This window comes from Canis lupus, chromosome 23 (genome assembly GCF_011100685.1).
Source record: "Canis lupus familiaris isolate Mischka breed German Shepherd chromosome 23, alternate assembly UU_Cfam_GSD_1.0, whole genome shotgun sequence".
Lineage (NCBI taxonomy): Eukaryota > Metazoa > Chordata > Mammalia > Carnivora > Canidae > Canis > Canis lupus.
In genome coordinates this window covers 10,808,732-10,834,084 of record NC_049244.1, presented here as the reverse complement: position 1 = coordinate 10,834,084, position 25,353 = coordinate 10,808,732, and the positions used below count along the sequence as shown (strand labels likewise).

The 25,353-nt window shown below is 43.8% G+C and overlaps 2 protein-coding genes across 5 annotated transcripts in view; one reads left to right on the top strand and one right to left on the bottom strand.

Moving 5' to 3' along the window:
* The window catches only part of ULK4 (unc-51 like kinase 4), a 603,320-nt gene extending 578,270 nt beyond the window's left edge, over positions 1-25,050 (top strand). For all 4 annotated transcript variants that reach the window (XM_038570533.1, XM_038570534.1, XM_038570535.1 and 1 more), the window contains 2 exons: positions 22,350-22,435; positions 24,871-25,050. In XM_038570533.1, coding sequence (XP_038426461.1) covers positions 22,350-22,435; positions 24,871-24,934 — 150 coding nt within the window. In that variant the 3' untranslated portion in view covers positions 24,935-25,050. The remainder of the gene's footprint in view (positions 1-22,349; positions 22,436-24,870) is intronic.
* Positions 8,323-8,788, bottom strand: LOC102155750 (28S ribosomal protein S16, mitochondrial-like). The gene has a single exon (XM_038570536.1). The coding sequence runs from the start codon at positions 8,786-8,788 to the stop codon at positions 8,381-8,383; it is 408 nt and encodes a 135-aa protein (XP_038426464.1). The 3' UTR covers positions 8,323-8,380.
* Positions 25,051-25,353: the final 303 nt, after the last annotated feature.

Genomic DNA, 25,353 nt, shown 5'->3' with positions numbered 1-25,353 from the left:
CTTTTTAAGAAGATCTAAAATAGAACTCTTAGAGATGAAACATACATGGATAGAAATCGACAGATTAGATGTTGTAGAAAAAAGGTACTAAGTTTGAACACATAGTTATGGACACTATCCAAAATGGGACACAGAAAAAATAATAAGAAGATAAAGAGCACAGTGAGCTTTTGGGTAAATTCAAGTAGCCTAACATATGTGTCATTGGAGTCCCTGAAAAAAGAGGTAGGGGAAGGGCAGGAAAACTTATTCAAAGAAATAGTAGTTGGAATTTTTCTAGATTTGATGAAAGCTATAATCCCACAGATCCAATATGTTCAGTGAACCCCAAACACAAGAAACATGAAGAAAAGTAAAGGTACATTACAATCAAATTGCTCAAACCCAGTGATAAAGAAAAAATCAGGTAGTCAGAGGAAAAAGAAACACCCAGAGGAACAGAGATGAAGATAACAGCCCATTTCTCTTTGGAAACAGTGCAAGAGAGAAGACAATGAGGGTACACCTTTGAAATAGTGAATGGAAAAACTGCCAACTTAGAATTCTATATCCAGCAAAAAATATCTTTCAAAACCGAAGGCAAAAAGAAAAAGAAAAAAAAAAGACACTTTCAGAAATAGAAAAGCTGAAAGAATTCATTACCAGCAGACAGACCTGCACTACAAGAAGCCCTTCAGTTGGAAGGAAGAGAGTACCAGATTGAAATCTGTACCTACACAAAGGAATGAAGGTCATTAGAAGTGGTAATGACATTCTCACCAGCAGAATATGTGGGTTCATAGTAACTCCACTTGTAATAGCCCAAAGCTGGAAACAATCCAAAGTCAATCAGTAAGTGATCAGATAAACAACCTTGTATATCCATCCATACAATGGAGTACCACTCAGCTATAAAAAGGAATGAATTATTGATACATTCTACAACATGGATGAGTCTCAACGTAGATATATTGAGTGAAGGTAGCTAGGCAATATATACTGATTCCATCTACATAAAATTTTATGAAATGCAAAATAGTATATAAGACAGAAGGCAGATCAGTGGTTGCCTGGACATGGAAATGGGAGCAGAGAGAAGGGAGAGATTACAAATAGAGGACACTTTGAGGATGGTGGATATATTCACGTTCTGGAGTATGGTGTTGGTTTCATGTATGTATACAATTGTATGTATACATACAATTTAGCAGATTGTATAATTTCTTTGTAGTTTTTCATGTCAATTAAGCCTAAATAAGGCTATTAAAATTATTAATCCATGAAGAAAAAATGAATGTGAGAAGGAAATAGAACAAGAACATAGAAAAATGTGAAAAGCACAATTTTAGAAGCCCTGCATCAACTAGGTAAAAACTACATGTGATATAGATGGTTAAAAAGAAATAATTTAGAAAGATATCATGTTTATAGAAGAAGTTGTTGTAATAGTTTTTGCCACTTGTTTTAATACAAAAAAATGCACTTTATTCTCAGATTTCATCATTTTATGGATTTGAATTTCAGTGTTGCTTTTTAATAGCTTCCTTCAAAATGTAACCTTTCTGTGCCACAGTCTCTTCATATATGAAATGGGAACATTAACAGGGTATAACGCTCAGGAGCTCAAAAGAGCTAATTCATCTCTGCGTGCCTAGAACAGTACCTGGCCTGCAGTTAAGCATTTAGTACACATTATTAGTAGGACTAGTTCAAGGTCTCATGGCCACCTTGGATCCAAGCATGAAAGGCTGAGGTTGAACTTTGGACGAGTGTTGATTCCTCCCATCTCCATACACTCAGGGAAAACAACAAAATCTGAAAAAGAGATCTAGAGGAAGGGAAAGGCTTTAAGATCTTTGTACTTCCTAACTCTGAGACTGAGACCCTATGACAGTACAGAGTGATTCTTTGAGTTTCCTGCGTAGAGGAGTAGGCAGTATGGACATGGGGTCAGTCAGGGGCTTGCTTCAAGGTCATGGACCCTCAGCTGGGTGGAGTGAGTACCTTACCTGGATGTCTAGTCTTGACTCCCAGACCCTCTCTTGGTTGGGCATTTGTAGCCACCCAATCTGAATGTGTCCATCCTCCTCTTTTCTCTGAACTTTGGGCCCCCTATTTGAGCAGGTAGTTTTTACTGTATATTACAGATCATCTTTTCTCTGAGTGATCTATCTCTTGGTCTCCAACCTAAGATAACAGTCTTGTCTGTCATTATCCTGGGCTGCTTATGTGATGCATGTACATGTGCTTTTTTCTAATATATACATTAGAATATACATATATATTCCAACTAATACAGAAAACAGTCTGTAATTTTCACACATAACAGTTCATACTAATAAATAGTACTTTCATTGTACCTTCACACTGAAGGTTGAGTCACACAAAGTATTGAGGGTGGAAAAAACATGAGCCACCAAAGAGTCAAGGACTTTCCCCAGAACCCTTTCAACTATAGTAATGTTCAAGTACTTTATTGTACACTTCTCTTTTATTAAGTAATTTAATTTTATAGGAAACTGTAAAACCAAATGTTTTATCATTTGAGTAACTTAAAGACTCATGGAGATTGTACTGTTTAAAGGAATCCTATGAAGGTCCATTAAGTGATAATCTGCATAAGAATTTGTTTTTCATAAAGTTGCATTTCTTTAAAATAGTCCCAGAATTCCTATAATCTTAACTCTTGTTTCAGTGTCATGAACTAGAGCATCTCATCAAAGTAGCAACTGAATCATGGTGGCATTTTGTTGTGGGGTGAAATGGATGGTAGCCTCATAATATCCCCAATTAAGGGAGCTTTTGGAATACACTACTGTCTCCTGAAACCACCTCATTCATATGCTGGAATACTGTGCATTTGCACAGAACCATCAATTCCTAGAACTTACTTACCTATCCTAGGCCCAATATTTGTTTCTAGGATTTTCTATAAAAGGACATGTCAGCTGATATGTAATATTTCCAGTCTGTGGCCTTTATTCTTTTCATGGATGTACATTGAAATTATTAGTGAAGCTAATGGAGGAAGATGAAATTATCCATTGCCAAGGGATATCTTGGAATGATGATTGAGTAATTGTACTCTAAATACAAAATAAGGGTGTCATGCTTATCACACTTTAATTTTCCCAGAATCCCGATCTGTTCTAAAACTCTTGTGGAACTAATTTCAGAAGACTGTAATAAAGCTTGCTTTAAATTTTCACTCAATTGGGTCATGTGGAAAAAAGGAACTAGTCAGTGACAGTTGAGTGCCAGTTTGGTCTGGATATAAAATATCTCCCCTAGGTTGATTGAGTCTGTGTAACTGGTAAGCACTTTGGTCCACAGAGCAGAGGAGGGGCTGGCCTGAGAGCTGCATTGCAAATGCTGCTCCTCTGCTGGCTCTGCAGCATCCGTGTGTGAAAGCTTTATTTTCTGGAGCCACATGCAGGGATAGTTGAGTGTGGGGGCCTTTAAGGATGCTCCACAGGACTTCTTGGCCTTGGGAAGCTCAGAAGGCCCTTACAGCACAAGTTTGTCCTAAGGTGGGATACATCGCATGATCGTCACAGACCCACAGACCCCAGAAGGAAGGGTATTGTGCATCAAAGGCTAGTCATGACTTAACTTCACACAGAAAAATAGGGCAGGGGGAGCCAGCCTCCTGAATTTCCCCAGATGTCCTAATATACCATGAGAAGACTACAACATAACTTGCCTGAGCAAGGATCTGGTGGCTAACCCAGGGATTGTCAACCTCAGCACTATTAACATTGGAGTCAGATAATTCTCTATTTTGGAGCTGTCCTGGGCATCTTGGATGTATAGCAGCATCCCTGGCCTCTACCTACCAGACGCCAGTAGCATGTCCCCTTACCCCTAGTGGTGACAACCAAAAATGTCTCCAGACATGGCCAAATGTCCTCTGGGGGACAAACCACCCCTACCTGAGAAACACAGCTGTGGAACAATGGACTGTGTTATGAAGCCAGCAGACCACCTGTAATCACAGCTGGATGACTATTTCCCAGGCCATCTGGATCTTGTAGACATCACGCCTCACACTCCTGACTTGGCCCCTTTTTCTCTCAGTGCCACTTGATTTGTCTTGGCTCCCAGACCCTCTCTTGGTTGGACATTTGTAGCCACCCCATTCTCACCCTTGAGACCAGGGGTCCTGAATCAAGAAGACCTTGGTTAGCCACTTTGCCTCTTGAGATGGCAGTTTCCTCATTTGGGAAATGAGAATAGCAGCAGGACCCCCTCACTTTGAGGTTGGTTGGGGTAATGCAGGGGAAGGCCTTCTCACTATGGCTCTTGCCACATTAAGGACCTAAAAGTCCTGCAGAGGTCACCACGTTAAAGTATGTAGGATTTCTACCTTTTTGCTGTCCGTTGTGTTCATCATTTCAAGGCAAATGAGTCTATCTAAGGAAAGTGTTTTAGAGCCTTAAAACATCCCCTCCCAGCACATTTATATACATACACACACAAACACACACACACACAGGACCACATTCTCTACTTAAAAGATGTGAGGCATCCCTGCCCTCCTGTTAGCATTGCCTTTGCTTTAAGTCAGTTCTGAGCAGAGTGGTTTTGAGGGACTAGGGGTAAGATGAAGCTTTTGGGGGAAGGGTATTGCAGCACTGCAGTTAGAAGGAGGAGTAGAAGAGTGCCCTGTCCCCTCTAGGGACAGAAATCCTTTTCTCAATCTCTCTCCCTGCCTTGTTCAGCGAATACCTCCTAGGGATACTTCTGCATTTGACCTGGGCCTCATGAAGCACATGTAAGTTGTATATGTCCCACCTCATCTGAAAGAATGGAAAGCTTTTCATCTTGGATAATACTCTTAGACTTCCAAGAGTCTTGACCTTGTCCTGTGAGCCATTAAGGACAATGTGGGAAAACAATGATCTAGCCTGTTGATGGCCAAACCACCTATTCCTGAGCATTCCCCCATGGTACCTGGCCTAGCTTGAGCTGGAGTCCCTGTCAGTTTCAGAGCTCTGGGCCCTCAACTCTGCAAGGCCTCTTAGTGTCCCACTCTGGCCTACTAAGATGTGTGAGCAGAGTCTGAAGCAAACCCAAGGCTTTTCTAGAGGCTCTGACCCACCAATTAGAGATTCCCTTGACCAAAGCTCCGGCATCTCTATTAAAGTGCCCTGGGTGGCCCAAGGGGAAGAGTGATTGCCATAGAGTAGCCACAACTCCCTTGATTCTAGGACCCTGAACCCTGTCCAGTCACCAGCAACAGCCATGCTTCCCCATCCCGAGCCCTATGAGTTCCCCACAATGATGAGGGATAGAGGCCTGTAGAGGTTGGTCAACTCAGCCTGCCAGAGCCTTTTACAGAGGAAGACCTAGGCTCCTTGATGTTGTCCTAGTCTCTGAGACTTTGCTACAATTAATTTTATCCCAAAGCCAGTTTGATCATTGTCTGGGAAGTTGTTTTCTGTGGATACCAATTTTGCTCAGCACTGCGTTGGTCACCAGGTTCACCCCCAAAGTAGAACAGGCTTCTCCTGGGAGTTTCCCAGGCCCACCCACCTTCACCACACACACAGCTAGCGCCTTGTCACCAGCTAGCTACTACATAATGGATGCTCCAGGGTCAGCTGATAGCTGACCTGCCTCTCTGAGGTGAAATCCAGGGATGTCACAACTCCCCTCTTTCTCTGGAGCCAGGCTTTCTCAAGGCCTCACAAAGAATGTCCTCATGCTGTGGTCTGCCCAAGGGAGGGGAGGACAAGATGCTCACAAGGGCTGCTCATTTTCTCAAAATGGTCATTATTAAAATGCTTCCAAATGGAATCTCTTGGTATTTGATTAAGTCTTTTAACAAAACTAACTGAGCCACCATGGGAATTTTCAGCTGTCCGGCAGCCAATATCTGGCCTATATTTTGACTAATTGGTGCCTTATGGCTTTAATCATGTAAACCAAATGTGCTTTAATTTTTCTTCCCAGTTTTATCAATTTGAAGGAAATTTCAGCAGCCCCCAATTGTTCGAGAATCCCAGAAGTACAAGGTAAAGTTTAGAGGACAGTGCAAGGCAGAAGAAGAAATGAGTCAACCCTTGCCTTAGGCATGCCCACCAGCTCTGCTTGCTGGTGTCTGGCCTTGTCCTGACACATGCTGAGGGAGCTGCTGAGGTGATGGTGAGCCTCATGGAAGCCACCTGCCTCTGAGTCCCGGGAAAACCTGCTTCCACACTGCTGCTGGCTGTGGGTCTGCCCACCAGGCCAAAAGTCTTCCTTCACTTGCCTTCCTGACTGGAGACCCAGAGCCCAGCCCACACTGAGGATCCTGGGGTGTTAGCTCAGTCTCTAGATCCTGCTGCCTCAACCTCTCATGTCCCTCAGTCCCTGGGGCCCTCTGTCCAAACCTAACAAATCCCAACTTGATGCCTTGTAGTCCTTTGTCATGGCCTCCCTGGAGCCAGTGGGGACAAGTGACTAGGCCCCAGTCCCATGTCATCTCCTCCCTGTACTGGCAAATGCAGTGACTTCACAGCAGCAAAGGTGTTTCTGTTCATGGAGCATGTTACTACAAGCAGAATTCATGGCCTGCCATAACCAACTTTTTCCTCAGTCATGTGTTTCAGGAGGAGATTGAAGACTTCACTAATTTAGCTAATAGTTTCACCATTTATCATAAAGTAGTCACCAAAAGCCAAAACTCTCATCTAATAAGTCTGTTTAAAAGATTATTAGTAATTGTGGATGAGTTTATCTCCCTTCCACTCTGAGAATGAGTATGGGATCATGTCACCCATTTCAAATGTAAGGTCTCTATGTCCAGCTTTTCCTCCTCTTTGAAGAGTCCTGATAGAAACCTTAAGGGTTCTGTTTCCACATCACAAAGTCTAGGATGTAGACTTTGTCCTCCCCAAAAGGGACTGTGTATACACTTGACCTACAATAAGGGGTTGGCTCATTTGGCACACTCACCCCCCCTAGTTCCCTGCTGCCTCACACCTTTACCAGGGAAGGTTCTGTCTCTGCCACTGAGGACAAAGGTCCAGGCAGCGTCTCGTCTTTGCTTAATTGAAGGCTCAGTGGGAGGAAAAACAGGAGGGGTCAAGTCAGCATGGTTGGGGATCCAGGACTGGCAGGTGAGCTCTTGGATGTGGTCCCTGTGGCCGCCCCCTGGACCATTTGCACAGTCTCTCCCAGCTGTCTCCCTGCTTCTGCTGCCCCCAGTATCCAGAGCATCATTCCCACCTCAAGGCCTGTGTGGCTGCTGCTCTTGCCTTTGCAGAATACAGGTCCCTGCACTGTTCTCATGGCTCGCGCTCTCACCATTCTGTTCTCAGGGAGACCGTCCCCCCCAACCACACACACTTCCTCCTTTCCTCCTGCTCTAGTTTCTTCATGGTACCTACTGCTATCTTAAATTACTCTGTTTACTTTCTCATTGCTTCTCACAGCCATAGCTCTGACTTGACACCACTAGATCCCCAGACTCCAAATAGGGTCTGGCACATAGTAGGTGTTCAATACATCTTGAGTATTGAACTCCAAATAGGGTCTGGCTCATAGTAGGTGTTCAATCATCTTGAGTACAGAATCATACTAATGCGTGTAGGACCTTTTATAGTTGCCAGAAGAGCTTTTCATGTGTCATCTCGGGTACGCTTGTGGTTTATTTCTGCCCGCTTCTAACTAAACTGAGGGCCTTGGGAATGAGGATGTGTAATTCTCTTATAACACCACAGACTTCAAACTTAGGCTATACCCATTTTATATAATTGCAGTCGTGTTCGCCGTATATATTTGTTTTGTGTTTTTTACTTTACATTGAAAGCATTTTCCTAATTGTCCTTATGTATAATGGCTGAATCATAGCATCACAGCACATAGGACACATAGCTGACAGTGTCCTTATTTGGTGGAGTGAGAAATTGAGGAAAGAAAGAAGTTGTGGGGGCTTATTTAGACTTGTTGCCCTGACATCGACATCGCTCTACTTTGTCTCCCTATCCACTGGAAGGTTCAGAGAAAGAGCTGGAAACGGGTGCTTTAATTAAGCCACTTCTGGGATGCCTGGGTGGCTCAGCAGTTGAGCATCTGCCTTCGGCTCAGGGCATGATCTCGGAGTCCCGGGATCCCTGCATGGAGCCTGCTTCTCCCTCTGCCTATGTCTCTGCTTCTCTGTGTGTGTGTGTGTGTGTGTGTGTGTGTGTGTGTCATGAATAAATAAATAAAATCTTAAAATAATTAAGCCACTTCTATCTGCTTCTTTCCCACCTCAAAGCCCCACCCTTACACACACACTCCATACCACAAATGAGGGATCCTTTTTTTTTTTTTTTTTTTTTTTTTGACCTCCAGATCTAATACAACTAAGAGCTCTGCACAGGTGTTTTAAGAGGGCTTTGACCTTTCTCCCAATGTTCTCTGCTCACTGAAGTCAGCTTGTTTTTGTTTCTGTAGCCTCTGTATCTGTTTTCTGAGATGCTAAGAGGACTTCACGTGCCCGTTTCCTTCGCAGCCTCTCAGCATTTGTGATCATCATGGGATGCAGAGGGAAAAAGCCAGAAAGACCCAGAAGCCTTGCCACAGGCTTAGAGAGATGGGCCCCACAGCCAATCCAATGCCGGATCCACTCTAGGTTGAGAGCAATGATTTTCTCCCCGTGACTGTTGGGCAGTGGATTATAGGAGCCCAGCTGCTCCACGAAATGGCCATCCCGGGGCCACTTGTTGTGAGCAGCCACAAAGCGGTAGAAAGGCCGGTTGGTACAGCCACTCAGGGCAAGGCGGATGGTTAAGTGGCCCCCATGGTAGGCCTTGTGCAGGACAGGAGTGAGCTGGACCATGGTGCAGCCAGCGGATTATATAGATACCTCAGTATATAGATACCTCAGTATGATCATATAGTTTCCTAAGGATGAGCTGGAACTTTCTTGGGTCAAGTTCAAATTCTATCTACTTACATAGTTCCTCACTTCCTGTGACCCAAGTTCTCACACTTTCCAAATCACCTGATGATTGCTACCTTGAGTGTTTTCTCTTGTGAGGAAATGATTCCAGCCTCCTGTGGTTGACATCCTAACACCACTGCCTTGGAAATACATTCTCTCATATTAGCCTTTCTAAGCACTTGGATGAGGTCCTCTGGGGAAAATAGCATGTACTGATCCTGTATTTCACTAGAGCTTTTTCTGGGCCATCCTCTAGTCTATCCTTATATCCACACAAGGTCCACAATTATAATTCTTTGCCAATTAAAACTGCTTTTTCCTCACATATTTTGGACCTGGATGTTGTAGCTAGTGAGTTGGATTAGGCCTAAAAGATTTCCCAAACCAGCTATATTATATTCAACACTTTAAGCTACTAGACTTAATGGCCAGAAACTGATATAATTATGTACAGTTTTAAGCAATAAGGGCATTTTGACTGCCCCATAGAGAGGTGAGAGAATTGGCTGGCCTAAAATGAGGGAGGTAGATAGAGATAATTGTCTTCTAGAAAATAATCGTGTCTTATGGGATGAAAAGGAAAAACATTCAAATCCTCAGCATATTATTTCCATGTCCCCTGGATTTAGCAGGTGCCCACAGGTGCAGGCAGGAGTTTGGGCAGGAGAGGAGAATGAAGGTGTCAGGCTAGACTGGAGAGCATAAGGACCCCGAGAGGAGGAAAGAAAGGTCAAGAGAAAGAAGAAAATCCTCCCACACTGGTGTGTTCTCACTAAAGTCCATACAATTTGATAATTCACCTGTTTGCCTACCTCTCATCCTCCTTTGCTGGGTGCTTTTCCAAATCTGGAAATATCCATTGAGAGGAGAGCGTTCACCACATTGACCCTAGCTCTAGAGGCCCTGGTCCTACCTTCCTTGGTCAGATGCTGGCTCTGGCTCTGTATCCAGTGTTCCTACATCCAGACCCTGAATAGGGGAGGCAGAGGGCAGCATGATGATTTAGGGCAAGAGGAGCAATGCAGTCAGCCATATCTGATCTCCATCTCAGCTCCACTACTAACCAGTAACCTCAGCCCATCTTAACATGGGATCATAGAAGACCTTCCTCATAGGGTCATTGTGAGGAGAACAACAAATAATAGTCCACAATGGCAGCCCAGAAAACTTATAACTCACTTCCCATCATTAGCAAGGACAATCCTCCACCCATGGATGCAAAGAGGGATGCACAAAGCCTTCTGGTAGCCAGATGCTGAAGGATATCACCAAATGAGTTGTGGTCCCCATATCAGGAACCGTTCAGCAGACAGTACATATGATGACCCACAGAGTTCTTCGGTCAGCACCTGGAAAACCAAGTTCTGTCTAGAAGAGAAGTCCTGTGGTCCCTGCTTCCCAGTGGAAATGATGGGAGTCGACAGCAATGGTGGGGAGCAAAGGGTACCATATGATTTGCAAGGGGCAGGGTGCACAGTGGCACAGAGGATACAGAGCCAGAGCCAGCATCTGACCAAGGAGAGTATTTATCAGCTCACCAGCCAACCCCAGCTGTACAGGGGGTGCAGCAGCTGATGTGAGAATGTAATGATCTCTTAGAACAGGGAGGGGTCTTAAAGTTGGGGAGACTGGGTCCTATCTCAGTGCCAGTGCTTGCCGGCCTGCAAACTTTGGCAAAGCACAGAAGCCTTGTTAGCCTCCATTTCTTCTGGGAAGTGAGCATTCTAGTATTTATTTTTCAAGGTTGTCAAAGTGTTCATTTCCTTTCTTGACCCAAATTCCAAGGCCTTATTACTCCTAGGCCTTATAGCTCAATTAGTCTTACAAAGGTGGATCCCAACAGTTCCTACCTGAAACCTAGGATTTGTTAGCCTTGCCTGTTAGCCTTAGCATTGCACACCTGCTAATGCTCTGTGCACACTCCCCTGCCGCCCAATTCTTATTGAGAACTCAACACAGAAACTCATGGGTGCTCTTGAACAAGAGGTGGTAGCCAGTTTCTTCCTCTTCTGCCCCAGCCTTCTTCAACTTGAGGAATCAATATATTCCAGCTACCACCATTTCTCTGGACCTCAATGCTGTTCAACTGCAAATGAAAGCTAAGCTGTGCTGTTTGTAGAGCGTAGAAGAATCCCTCCATAGTGGTCAGTGTGGACACAGAGATGGTGCTATGCATGCCCTAGTACCATTCAGGCTTAGTGTAAGATCTCTGGCTCCCTCCAGAGAGCCTGAGTTCGTGGGAATCTGGGCCAAATCTAGGTGAGCAAGGCTTTGCAATGGGGCCTAGCTCCTCTGCAAGCCCTGTCTATTCCCTGTCTCTTCCCTTCTCTTCCCTAGAACCTAGTGTAGGTTCTAGCTGGAACCCCTCACTGCTTAGTGACCAATCAGCAGATCCACTGACAGCAATCAGGGATACCTCTAGATTTCTTTCCAGTCATCCTCCTGCTTACTAGTCCTGGTCGGAAGGGGCCTCACTTACTTTTGTTGAAGAACATAAAGGTTTCTTTTCTTAACATTTTATTTATTGATTCATATGAGAGAGAGAGAGAGAGAGAGAGAGAGAGAGAGGCAGAGACACAGGCAGAGGGAAGAAGCAGGCTCCATGCAGGGAGCCCAACGTGGGACTCGATCCCAGGTCTCCAGGATCAGGCTCTGGGCCGAAGGCAGGTGCTAAACCACTGAGCCACCCAGGCTGCCCAAGAACATAGTTTTTAAATGGACTCCAGGGAAGGCATGGATGCCCTGAGGCCATTGAAAGCTGTATGAGAATTGCTCCATTTTACCCCACATGTGCTCAGCATCCTCGAAGGCATGATGAGCAAGCATACTGGCCTGGATGCAGAGCAGTGTATGTTAATATTGCCTTGCTTTGATGTCAGTGTGGGAGGTAGGACCCTGGCAACAGCTCAAGAAATTTCTGGAGAGGCCCACAGTGAGCACTGCAACACCAGGCAGAGGGTGGGGGAGGAACTTCCGAATCCCATCTCACCTTCCAGAGGTTCTTCCCCAGATTCCATCCTGGCATCTCATGGCAAGGGGATAGATGACATGTTTCGATATGCGTTTGGTAAAATGGCTTTGAAGTCACCTAAAAACCTCAGCTGAGAGAAGGCAGAGTATATGTTAAGAGAACAAAATAAAGGGGCCCGGTGGATGGGTTTTATTTTTTTTTAATTTAAACTCTCTGAAGTAGAGTTGTCATAGTTACCTGCCTGTTTTTACTTGTATTTGTGAGATCTGAGGGCCATGGAATTAAAACAAACCTCCGCTGTGTGAAGCGTGTGTCTGTAATAACAAGCACCAGGGAACACCTGGGCTGGCTCCCTGTTGCCTGTTTCATCTCCTGGATTTTTGTAGTCTCAGTGTTGCCTGGACCTGTCTGGAGGCCTCTCTGGTTAGAAAGCTGAAGCGACCTAGGCTTAATTTTGCCACACACATTCAGGATCACTGAAAACACAGGCAGATGTTATTACACACTCATAAACAAACCCCACAGGCTGCCCAGGCCTGACTTGGTTGGAGCCATGTATCTCTCCATTCCCCAAACCATTTCTAAACAGAGAAACTCACACTGGAACGTTTTATGAGCTTCATAAGGACAATGCTGTGAGTCATATTTATGAGGATGAATTCATGTTATACCACAGATAGAAAATTAAAATACATTCTTATTCACACCTTTTTTATGGTCCTTAGATAAGGAGTGTAGGCACCAGTCCTGGCTTTGTCCCTCAGTGGCCACCATGACCTGGATAAGCCACTGTCCTCCCTGTTGTCACAGCCTCACCTGCTAACTGAAGGAGCTCACCAACTTCAATGTCCTGCCATTGCAGGGGATAGAAGATGATTTTTTTGTGAGTTTGCCTTTGGGAAAGTGAAATCCAGAAAGGAGCCAACCCCAACTGTCCTGTAGGGTGTGCATATAAAGTCACTACCTTACAATTTGTGAGCCAGGCAGAGAATTTGAAGATTGATTCTGCAGGACACCTGCCTCTCCTTGCAGTGTTTTGGTTTTTTTTTTTTTTTTTAAACATTTTTTTAAATTTTTTTATTTATTTATGATAGTCCACAGAGAGAGAGAGAGAGAGAGAGAGAGAGAGAGGCAGAGACAGACAGAGGGAGAAGCAGGCTCCATGCACCGGGAGCCCGATGTGGGATTCGATCCCAGGTCTCCAGGATCGTGCCTAACTGCTGCGCCACCCAGGGATCCCAGTGTTTTGGTTTTACCCAGTGATGCATGAATGCTGGTTGACATGCACCATATTCAAGCCACAGTAGCAGGTTGAATAAGTTGTATATTTGCCCAAAGTATACAATCTGTTTTTAATATATCCTCAATTAAATAGCACTGGAGGAACAATCTTTCTAAGATGATCTTGGTTCTAAGCTCCAATTCCCAACTTTTTATCTGATCTTTTTCTTGAACACCCCATGTTTTTAGTGATCCTGTCTACCAAAGGAACTGCATGTATTTAGTATAATTCATGTTTCCATTTTGATTGATTTTAGCCACACAGCTACGAGACAGATGTCTCAGGGCGAGATAATGACAACCACACCTGATAAATTTGATATATTTTTATTATAATGAGGAGGAATGTGAGGCAGGCATGACTCTTTTCACAGGAAATGGACGTTTTGAAATAATGAAATCCACTCATGGACCCTTAGAGGTCCAGGACCCTCTGCTATAGAACATTATTGGAAAACCAAATTGAGTTTGTTTCTCTTGGCTTATGGGAATTAACTGAGAGCTAGTAATGAAAATAGTAATTGCAGGAAGAAGTATGATGTTCATACTTTTTGCCAGTCCACTCTTACATTATTTATTTTCTTAAAGAGTCCCTGCAATTCTCTTTCTTGACTACTCTAATCACAGTCATGAGAAGTTCTCCAATAGTTGCTGAACCAGAAATTCAATATCACAGTGGACAAGTGTCACTTCTACTTCATTGACCTTCTTCTGTGGGTCCCAGTGTGCACCAAACATTCTCTTATTTCCATAGCACAAAAGGGATAGGTAGGATGGCCTTGGAGCAGACCCACAATTTGGTTTTCAAAAAAGTTTAAGTACCGAGAAAATAGAAGGTTCTAGGCCACACTATGTGGTTGGTAGATACAGTGGGATGTTTCTAAAATTAGGTTGGTTCCCATCTTAATTAATTAATTTATTTTTAAAGATTTTATTTATTTATTCATGAGAGAGGCAGAGACATAGGCAGAGGGAGAAGCAGACTCCCCACAGGGAGTCCCTGATGTGGGACTCCATTCCAGGACCCTGGGATCATGACCTGAGCCAAAGGCAGATGTTCAACCACTGAGCCACCCAAGTGCTCCCCCATCTTAATTTATAACCTTCAGTGGCTAGAGAGGAGCCCCAACTCTGGGAGAACAGAGTAATTCTCTCCTCAGGGTCATTTCAAAGTCACTGGAAATCCTAATATTTTTAGTTTGACTAATTATAAGAAATCGGTATCATGGGCAGCCCACGTGGCTCAGCAGTTTAGCGCTGCCTTCCGCCCAGGGCCTGATCCTGGAGACCCAGGATCGAGTCCCACGTCAGGCTCCCTGCATGGAGTCTGCTTCTCCCTCTGCCTGTGTTTCTGCCTCTCTCTCTCTCTTTTTTTTTCTCTCTTTCTGGGTCTCTCATGAATGAATGAATGAATGAATGAATGAATGAATGAATGAATAAATAAATAAATAAATAAATAAATAAATAAATAAATAAATAAATAAGAAATCGGTATCACAGGACAAAATAACTTAGCAAGGTAAACTAAACTCTTATCTTCTTGAGAATCATCCAGACTTTACTGATTTGTCATTCTAAAATCCCAATCAGACCTATATCCCAAGTAATGCATGAAAGGTGTCTCCACTGTTTTTTTCATTTACCTGTTGAAGGACATCTTGGTTCCTTTCACTTTTTAGTGACTGAAGCTGCTAGATACAGACTTTTGTGCAGACCTAAGTTTTCAGTGTACTTGGGTGAATACCTAAGAGTGCAATTGCTGGGCCACATGATAAGACCATGTTTAATTTTATAAGAAAGTGCCAAAATGTCTTACAAAGTGCTGTACCATTTTGCAGTCCAGCTTAGCAAGCAATGAGAGTTTCTGCTACTCTGCTTCCCGGCAGGCTTTTGTTTGTTTTCTGAATGTTAGCCATTCAAATAGGTATGTAGTGGAATTGCATTGCAGTTTAAATTGGTATTTCTCTAATGACAAATGGCATTGAGTACCTTTTCATGTGCTCACTTGCCACCCATACTTTCTTTGGTGAAGTGTCTATGTAGATTTTCTGCCCATTTGAATAGTCAGATGGTTTGTTCTCCTGTTGAATTTTAAGAGTTCTTTTTACATTGTGGGTAAAAGTCCTTTATCAGGTATGTGATTTGCCAATATTTTCTCTCAGTCTGTGCTTATCTTACTCTTATCAATATTTTACAAAGAGCAAAGTTTTTAATATTGGTAAAATCCAATTTTTCAATTTTTTTTTCAGGGACTGTGCTTTTGTTATGTATCTAAAAACTCATCAACAAAGCTAAGGTCACATAGATTCTCTTCTATATTTTCTTCTAGAAGTTTTATAGATTTAGATTTTATGCATTCAGATCCATGATTCATTTTGAATAATATTTTGTTTAAGGTATAAGATATGTGGGTAAGTTCATGTTTTTGCATATAGGCACCCTTTGTTGTAGCACTATTTGTTCAAAAGGCTGTCTTTCCCCCATTCAGTTACCTTTGTGCATTTGTCAAAATGTTGATAGTATTTGTGTGGGCCTATTTCTGGGCTACCAATTCTATGCGACTGATCTGTATGTCTGTCTCTCTGCCAATACCATGCCATCATGGTTACTGTAGCTATATAGTAAATCTTAAAATTTTGTAGTGTGGTTCCTCCAACTTTATTCTGCTTTTTTCAAAATTATTTTAGTTATTCTTGTTCCTTTGCCTTTCCATACAAATTCAGAATCAGCTATTCTATATCTACATAAAATCCTGGGAGGGGTACCTGGGTGGCTCAGTTGGTTAAGCATCTTGATTTCAGCTCAGATCATGACCTCAGGGTTCTGGGATCAAGATCTACATCAGGCTCCACACTTAGAATGGAGTCTGCTTAGGATTCTCTTTCTCCCTTTCCCTTTCCCCCCTCACCCCACTTGCATGCTCTCTCTCTTAAAAAAGAAAAAAAACTTTCTGGGAATCTGATAGGAAATGCATTAAACCTGTATTTTGGGGAATTAATAACTGTACTATATTGAGTCTTCCAATTCATGAACATAGTATATCCATTTATTTAGGGATTTTTTCTTTCATCAGCATTCTATATAATTTTTAGCATATAGATCCTGACCCATTTTGCTGGATTAATACCTTTGAAATTTGTCAAAACTTGCTTTATAACCCAGCATGTGCTATATTTTGAAAACTTCCCATGTACCTTTGAAAAGAATATATATGCTGAAGTTGTTAGATGAATTTTTCTTTATGTGTTAATTAGGTCAGGTTTGTTCATCTTGTAGTATAAAACTTCTGCATCCCTTCTGATTGTTTGCATATTGCTGAGAGATTGAAAAGTATCCCACATAATTATAGTGCTGCTTTAGCAGCATCCCACAGATTTTGATATATCATTTTTTACTAAGTTAAAATGCTTTATTAAATTTTATTAAATAAAAATATAAATAAAGCTTAATAAAATATTTTCTGATTTCCTTGGGAAAATGATCTTTCAATTATTTAGGAGTAAGTTGATGAATTTCCACGGGATTTGGGATATTCCTATCATCTTTATTGATTTCTAGTTTATGATTAAAAAATATAATTTATATGGCTTCAGTCCTTTTATATTAGTTGAGTTGTTTTATGATCCAGGATATTGTATATGTTGGTGAACGTTCCTGGGTTCTTGGGAAAAAAATGTGTATTCTATTACTGATGGGTTTAGTGCTCTGCAAAAGCCATTGAGATCCAGTTAGCTGACGATGTGATTCAACTCTTCTGTATCCTTGCTGATTATTTTTTTCCGCTCATCCTATTACTGTGAGAGTAGTTTGAAGCCTCCAGCTGCAGTTGTAGATTTATCTGTTTTTCCTTTCAGTTGTATCAGTTTTTGCTTTGTGTATTTTTAATTTCTATTGCTAAGAGTGTACGTTTACTGTTATATCTTCTCAATAACAAAATCTTTTTATTAAAATGTATGTCCCTATTTGTCCTTGGCAAATTTTTTGTTCTGAAGTCTTCTTTGCCTGATATTAATGTAGCCACTCGAGCTTTCTTTAGATTCATGTTTGTATGGTATACATGTTTTCATCCTTTTACTTTTAACCAACCTGTCTTACTCTATTTGAATTAAGATTCTTGTAGACAGTATATAGTTGGGTCAATTTTTTTGTCATGTTGAAAAATCTGTTTAATTTGCTGAATTTGGATCATTTACATTTAATGTAATTCTTGTGTTAGGATATAGTCTACCTTTTTATTTAGGTTTATCCTCTTTGTTTTCATTTTCTTGCTTGTATCTCTCCTGACTTATTTAACATTTTTTACGAGTACAGGTTGTCTATAGTAATTTTTACTATCTAAGTTTTTTTTTTTTTTTTTTTTTTTTTTTTAGGGATTCCTATTGGGATTATAAAAGACTTTACTTTTGGAGCACTTGGGTGGCTCAGGCAGTTGGTTGTCTGCCTTCTGCTCAGGTCATGATCCCGGGGCCCTGGGATTGAGCTGCATGTCAGGCTCCCTGCTCAAGAAGGAGTCTGATTCTCCCTCTCCCTATGCCCCTCCTCTTCAGTGCTTGTGTGCTTGCTCTCTTTCTCTCTCTCTTTCTCTCAAATAAGATCTTAAAAAAGATAAAAGACTTTGCTTTTCACAGTCTACTTATAATCGGTATTTTACAATTTCAGTTACAATATAGAAACCTTACCACCTTATAAGTTCCTCTGCCCTTCCCCCAGTTCCAGTTCTCTTTTATCTACATGTGTTTAAAACCCCATCAGACAGTATTATATGTTTGCTTTTCTACCATCAAATGTATTTTAAAGAAAGGGAATAGTATGTTATGTTTACCCAGATATTTACCATTTCTGTTGCTCTTCCTTCATTCCTAATAGTCCAGGTTTCCTTCTGGTGTTATTTCCTTTCTTTATCAAGAGTTTTTTTTTTTTTTTAAGTTTATTTTGTATTTTTAAGTAATCTCTACCCCAATGTGGGGCTCAAACTCATGATTCTGAGATCAAGAGTTGCATGCTCTTCCAACTGACTCATCCAGGTGCTCCTGAAGAGTTTCCTTTAGTAATTCTTTTAGGGAAATTCTGCTTCTATTGGTTTTCCTTCATCTGAGAATGTCTTTATTTCGCCTAAATACCTGAATTAAATTTTTGCTAGAATAAAATGCTAGTTTGATACTTCTTTTAGCACTTTAAAAGTGTGTCACTCTCTTCTGGCCTCAATGTGATAAGAAAATCACAATAATTCAAATCAGTGTTCCCCTATACATAACTTGTATTGTCTTTTTTTTTTTTTTTTTTTTTTTTTTTGCCTGCATCCACAATTCTTTTTTGTCCTGAGCAAATTTGATTATGATGTATTTGGATATGGATTCTTTGGGTTTATCTTGTTTGAGTCTCTCTCACATTTTTGAATCTATAGATTTATATCTTTCATCACACTTGGAATAGTTTTAATTATGATTTTTCAATACTTTTTATCCATTCATGCTCTGCCCTCTCATTCTGGAACTCCAGTGATACAGACCTTTTGTTATTGTCCTACAGGTCCCTGAGGCTCTATTTGTGTTTTCAGACTTTATCTTTGGTTGCTCAGATTGGATCATTTCTATTGATCTATCTTCAAGTTCACTTCTTCTTTCCATTATACTAATGAATCCATTTGCCATGGTTTTTAAAATTTGGGGGTTATATTTTTAGTTCTAAATTTTCATTGGTCCTCCTTTATAACTTCTAATTTTTCACATCCTATTCTAATACTTGATTCTATTCTATTCTATTTATTTTTTAAAGATTTTATTTATTTATTTATTCATGAGAAACACACAGAGAGAGAGAGAGAGAGAGAGAGAGGCAGAGGCATAGGCAGTGGGAGAAGCAGGCTCCATGCAGGGAACCTGATATGGGACTCGATCCCAGGACTCCAGTATCACACTTTGAGCCAAAGGCAGACACTCAACCGCTGAGCTACCCAGGCGTCTCTTGATTCTATTTTAATACCCCTCTCCTCTAATACTTGTTTTAAGAGTGTTACATTACATTTTAATACTTGTTTCAAGAGCATTAGTGATTGCTTGTTTTACTATTTTTACAAGACTTTAAAGTCTTTGTCAGATAATTCCAACATCTGTGTCATCTTGTTGTTTATTGTCATTTATGATCTATGCTGAGCAATGTTGGATTTTATCTTGGTTACTTTAAATATTATATTATGAGACACTGTGCCTAATTGAAACCCCACAAGAATATTGATACTTTTATTTGAACAAGTAATTATGTTGGTTATGATCAGGATGCAGGTTGGAATAGTAATTTCAATGTCCTGTCAGTTTCTAAGCATTTGCAATGCTATTTGGGTCTATCTTGTGTGTCCATCTTCTAGGTGTCAGTCGGGGATGTGGACAGAGGTTTATTAGCTCAGTTCGCTAAGTTTTTGGTATGCCATTTGGATCAGTTCCATGCATACACAGGTTGAGGGTGAGCCTAGGAATTTATAAACAATTTTATGCAGTTTCTCAAGCTCTTCTGATCTGTTATCTCCCCAGTGTTTTCCTGGTTTCTTGCATCTCCCATTTTCTGTCTGGCCATAAACTGCTCACTTCCACAACTGCCATGTCTGGGCCAAACATTGGTGACAACAGAGCAGGTGGGGGGGGGGGTAGTTTTAGGCTGGGCTCCTGTGCTGGCTGCTGTCGCTGCTGCCACCACAGAATTGCCTGGGGCCTGGGACAAGAAAACTGAGAAAAAGGGTGGGGTGGGGGGTTACCTAGAAGATATTATCTCCTCTCTGTGAGCTTTTGGGAGTTTCCTTTCCCATTTCTCAAGCCTGGTTTCTCCTGGAGCTCTCTCTTCTGCCCCACAGTGCTGACTTCAAGCCAAGCTATTCTGCATTCACCACCAATTTACTGGTGCTTTGAATCTGGTGCCTTTCCCCAGTCTGCCTGTTGCTGTTCACTTTTCAGTATTCTTAAATAGCTGTGCTGTGCATTCTGTTCAGGTTTTATAACTGCATTTAGAGGGAAAGGGTAGCATGTGTTTTCTCTGTCTTACCCAGAACTGAAATCTTTGATTGATATTAAAATATTTATTTTCTAATTAACTCATCTTTATATACAGCAACTTATATACAATAACTGATGTTTCAATTGAGTTCTGTTAAGGGGAGCCTCGGTGGCTTGGTTGGGGATCTGACTCTTAGTGTTGGTTCAGGTGGTGATCTCAGGGTCATTGAGATGGAACCCCATGAGGAGTTCTCACTCAGTGGGGAGTCTGCCGGAGATTCTCTCCTTTTGCCCTTCTTCCTACTCACACACACTTTCGCTCTTTCTCTAAATAAGTCATTTTAAAAAATAAAAATAAAATAGAGTTAAGTGGCCAAAGCACATAGTTTTCAATGACTTCTTTTGGCTTCATTTATGGCTACAGACATCAGCTGCACATGATGCTGTTTTGATCTCTTCCTTTGATCACCTCATTCTCACTGTAGTTTTCTATTTGCACCTTCTAACTTGCCTTGTGAGCAAATGTAGTCTTGTTATTTCTTTGCAAGTTGTGGGGTAATTGCCTCGGAGCACAGCCTCTACACACAATCCCATGATAGGGCTGCTAAGGGCAGTGATTCTGGACATAGCTCAACCAAGCTGGATGTGGAACAGTTTTGAGAAAAATCAGGTAGGAATCCTCTCTGAAGACCACTGTAGTGTACATTTGTGCTTACTTCAGACATAATTGAACTACAGCTGACGTTTTCAAATAGCAGCCTTTGAACTCATCAAGTTGGGTGTAATTTCAGAACAAATTTACATGCAGCTCTTTTAAGATGCAAATCTTTGCAGAAATCACACCTGATGCAGTTGAGCTGGCAGCTGGTCGCTGGCACACTCAGAAGGTAGGATAGGATCTCAGTGGAGGTGCAAATTCACTCACATGTAATTTAGAGTCTGCACTAAGGTCTTTTTACCCCCCATGACCATCCTATCACCACAAGTGATTAAGAAATGTTCGCCCTATTCTTGAGAACCTGGGAGATGATAATCCAACCCTGGCCACTATGATCAAATGGAAAGACAGAGAACACTTGAATGGTGGGGCGGCAGCTGAGGCCAGTCTGGTTCCAGCTTCATGTGGGGTTAGGATCAGGCTCCACATGTACCTCTCTTGTGGCTCCTTAATCTTGCCAAGCCGCCATTACCTTATCATCTATAAAGCATGCTACATGCTTACCTTGCAAGGTGAATAAATAAAAAGAATAGATGAGGCAATTGACAGGAGGCTGCAGTGCCTTCTGAAAGGTAAAGTGCCATGAAAATGTTTATTATAAAGTATTTTTTTAATAATGAAGACAAAAATAGGACACAAAGATTGAATTAAGAGGAGCAAGTCTGGGACACCTGGGTGGCTCAATGGTTGTGCGCCTTTGGCTCAGGGCGTGATCTCAGGGTCCTGGGATCGAGTTCTGCTTCGGGCTCCCTGTAGGGAGCCTGCTTCTCCCTCTGCCTATGTCTCTGCCTCGTTCTGTGTCTCTCATGAATAAATAAATGAAATTTTAAAAAAAGAAAAAGAGGAACAAGTATAATACTAGGATCAAAGTTCATTCTTAAGGCCTTCTCTCCTTGCCTCACAGACATGGACTTTTATGGAGGGGTTTATGAGGAGGTCTCCAGAAGCCGGGATTGGATCCTCTCCCATTCAGGCCTTTCCAGCCCTGAGAGTATATGATTCAGCTCATAGGCGCTACAGAGTCAGAGATTCTCATGTTGTTCCTGTTCCTCCCAGGACTGTGACAAAGAGCAAGGGCCCACTCCCAGGGTACTCTGGAAGGGGTTTGGTTATCAGTGTTTCTTTCCTCAGGCCCCCCAGGTCTCCACACATCCAGAACTGTGATTCTTTTGTCCATATGAGGTTGCATTGGCCTCAGGGCCCAAAGGAGTCCTGGCTCTAACAACTGAATAAGTTCATTCACCATCATTTGTTCTAACTCAGAAGTTCAAGCTTTCAGGACGCAAATCCTCCTCAGGGACCCACCAGAGGCACCCCACCCTGAACTCATGCTCACTCCCCAGGAGCCATACTGTCTGCCTCTAATGGTCAGCAGTGCCCTGGAGGGATGGGTCTTGGGATATTCCCCCTAATGCCACGGTAGCCTGAGACTCGGGGTACCCTTCCAATGGGACCTGAGTCAGGGATAGGCCATCCAACCACTTTCTTCTCCCTCCCTTGCAGGTCACATCCAATGAGAAGCACCTGGAGAGTCTCAAGGATGCAGGCAGCCTCCTGCGGGCTCTGGAGTGGCTTGCCCCGGCTGGAGGGTAAGTAGGCTCAGGAGGGGCAGTGCAGCCTACTGGGCTCAGCAAACACTCAAGCATTTCTCATAAAGAAGGCCACCCTGCACACGCACAGCCTCATCACCACCCTATCGCGGGGGTTTGGGCAGGGCTGCGCCCCGGATGGACAGCTCAGCATGCTCTACAGCACCGGGCTGTCTTCTCTGGCCACGTCTGCAGGGAAAACTTGGAAGCTGCAAAACAGACTGTGTGTCCCCAGAAGCTGACACTGTGCGGTTAGTCAGCCTCCTAGTTCTCTGCTCTGTGCTCCATATGTGCAATGTAGGGAAGTGAGCTCCACAGTCTGGGCTGCCCAGTCACCCAGGCTTGTGTCACACGCTGTAAAGGTACGAACTGCTAGGTGGGCATCCCCACAGTGATGCTGATGCTCGGTGAAATTAGGGCCACAGGGAAGGGTCATCCCACAACACCCTCCCCCCCGCCACACACACGCTCTGAGCTTGAGAGGTGGTGACAGATGGGGGGTAGGGCTTACACATTGTTATACTCTTATCTGAACTGTTAATGCCAAATGACCAAAGAAAAATCATCTGGGAGTAAGAAGGTTGCCACCCTTTTGGTCAGATGGTGCTGTGCTGTACAGGGGCTGTGTGTGACAGTGCCAGAGCCGGCCTGCAGTCGGGCCATTGTCCCAAGCTGAGGGAGCCTGTGGGGGCCACAGCCCCCCCAAGCTTCAGCTGCTCTCCCGGTCCTGGGGAGAAGAAGGACCCACCTCGTAAGGGGTTCCCGGCCTTCACTGGGTGCACAAGACATGGAATGGGTGCTAGCGTTTCCTGGTGGTTTGTTTTCAGAACCACAGGGTTCTCTAAGTTCTGCAACCTGGTGTTTTGGGTTCAGTGTTCATCTGAAGAAAAATATGTAGCTGGGGCGTTGCTGGAAGTCTGTGGAGAAGGGGTGCCATTAGACTAACCCAGTGCCTCTCAAGCGTAAGCCAGAGAGGTAGGCTCTCTGTGTTTTCTGTGAGGTGCATGGGGAAGAACAGGCCGGCTGTCGCAGGGGACGGGCCCTCCTCGCCCTGCTGGTCCCCGTGGTTTAAGGCGTGGACAGTGACTCCCTAGGCTGGGCCGCGGGCCTCCGGCTGCACTGCTGTGAGGAGCATGCACCATCTGTCCCCAGGGACTGGACTTGTGCGTGAAGCCCCTCTGAGCAGGTGTGACAGAGAGGGCACGGGAGAGCCCCCAGCAGACAGGAGTTGAGCGTAGAGCACCCAAACCCCTTCCTCTGCAGTGCCTGGCTTTGCGGGAGCCCTCATCCAGCAGGGGCCTCCATCTGCCTTAGGCCGAAGCCGGCACCTAACGGAGCTGGACCCAGACTGGGACCAAATGTGTCAAAACATGGCTCGGGCTCCACAACGCTGGTAGCCTCTCCTGCAGCCCCGCTCAGCACCCCAGCGGTGAAAGGCCTACGCCGGGCAGACCTGGGCTGGGGAGGGTGCTGCTATGAAGTGGTCTTGTTTGGGCTTTATTCAGAGGTCTGAAGACCTCTGCTCCAATGTGGCTCTGCCAGGGGTCGGCGTACCCTCCTGCCGCTGGGGCCTCTGGGCTGCCCTGTTGCAGGTGGGCAGCAGGACTCCACCAGCTTAGCTTTGACGCATCTGGGATCCGGCTGAGTTCAAACACACTCTTGCCAGCCCTTGGGCCCTCTGATGTGCAGAGCAGGAATGCACGGCACCGTCTCTCAACCACAGCCCTGTCCACTGCGACCCGCCTCTTACGCAGCACCCCCACCCCGGGTTATTTGGCAACAGCCCTGTTTCTGTGTAGTCAAGTGTGCCATGAGCTAATTTTATACTTCAGGGCAGTGCTATATGTCCCTCTTTTCCTTGCTAACAGTTGTTAAGGCACAGGTTTAAATGTGTCTCAATTTGTTCCAGTAACAAATTTTCCATTTTAAGCTCTTATTTGGGCATCCACACCTGTAAGAGTAAGAAACCCAAAGCCTTCCGGCTCACTGGCCAGGAAGTGGCAGTATGGAGCAGGGAGAGCCACCAGCTGACGCAGGCCTGGCATCATGGCCCGGACACCCAAGTCAGCCGCAGGCCGGCTCTGGGCAGGCCTGTTGCAGGACCTGGGCTCAGCACGTCAGGCTGCCGTCTGACTCGCCCGTAGAGCTCAGCATCAGCGTACCTGGCCAAAGTGGCTCTGATGATTGGGGCCCAGGAGCTCAGGCCTAGTTTAGGGGTGCCAGCATGGCCAGCTCTGAGCCCCCCTGGGACTGTGGGCCGACTGAGGTCCCAGAGCCTGAGTATCCTGTTTCTGCACCTCAAGATGACGAAGGGGCAGTTTTACGAAGTAGCCGGTCCATCAGATACTCAGGTACAAAAAGTCCAGCCTCTTTGAAACAGGGAGCATTTTGCCCTGGAGATGGCTAAGGTGTTTCTATTTTGGTTTTTCTCACAGTTCGTCTGCTGACAGTGTGGTGGCTTCCCTGGCCCTGGAAATCCTGCAAGCTGTTGGACACTAGGCAAGAAGGCACTTAGCACAAGCCTGCTCTGCAGTAAGCCCTCGGCTACACGGGGTCACCACATACGTCACCACTGTAGCTCTATCTGGACCTAATAAAGTCAGCTAAACCCAGAACCTTCTGGCCGAGGTGTTCTAACTCTGGGCCCTAGGAAACCCACTCAGAATAGAGTGGATGCTTCATTCTGCAGGATGCATCTGGGAACCATGGGTCTGCTGGCTGTTCTGAGAATGTTCTTTCCCTGTGTGTGCTAGGTAGAAAGCCTGTCTGCTAATCACGTAGATGAGAAGCCACAGTCCTCAGCCTGTGGCATGTGAGCAGCTCTCCCCTCCAGAGATTTAATAGACAGGAGTAAGCATGAATGTTCAACTAGCCGCAGCTCCAGAGCAAGCTTTTGGAAACTGGTTTTAGCCTCATCT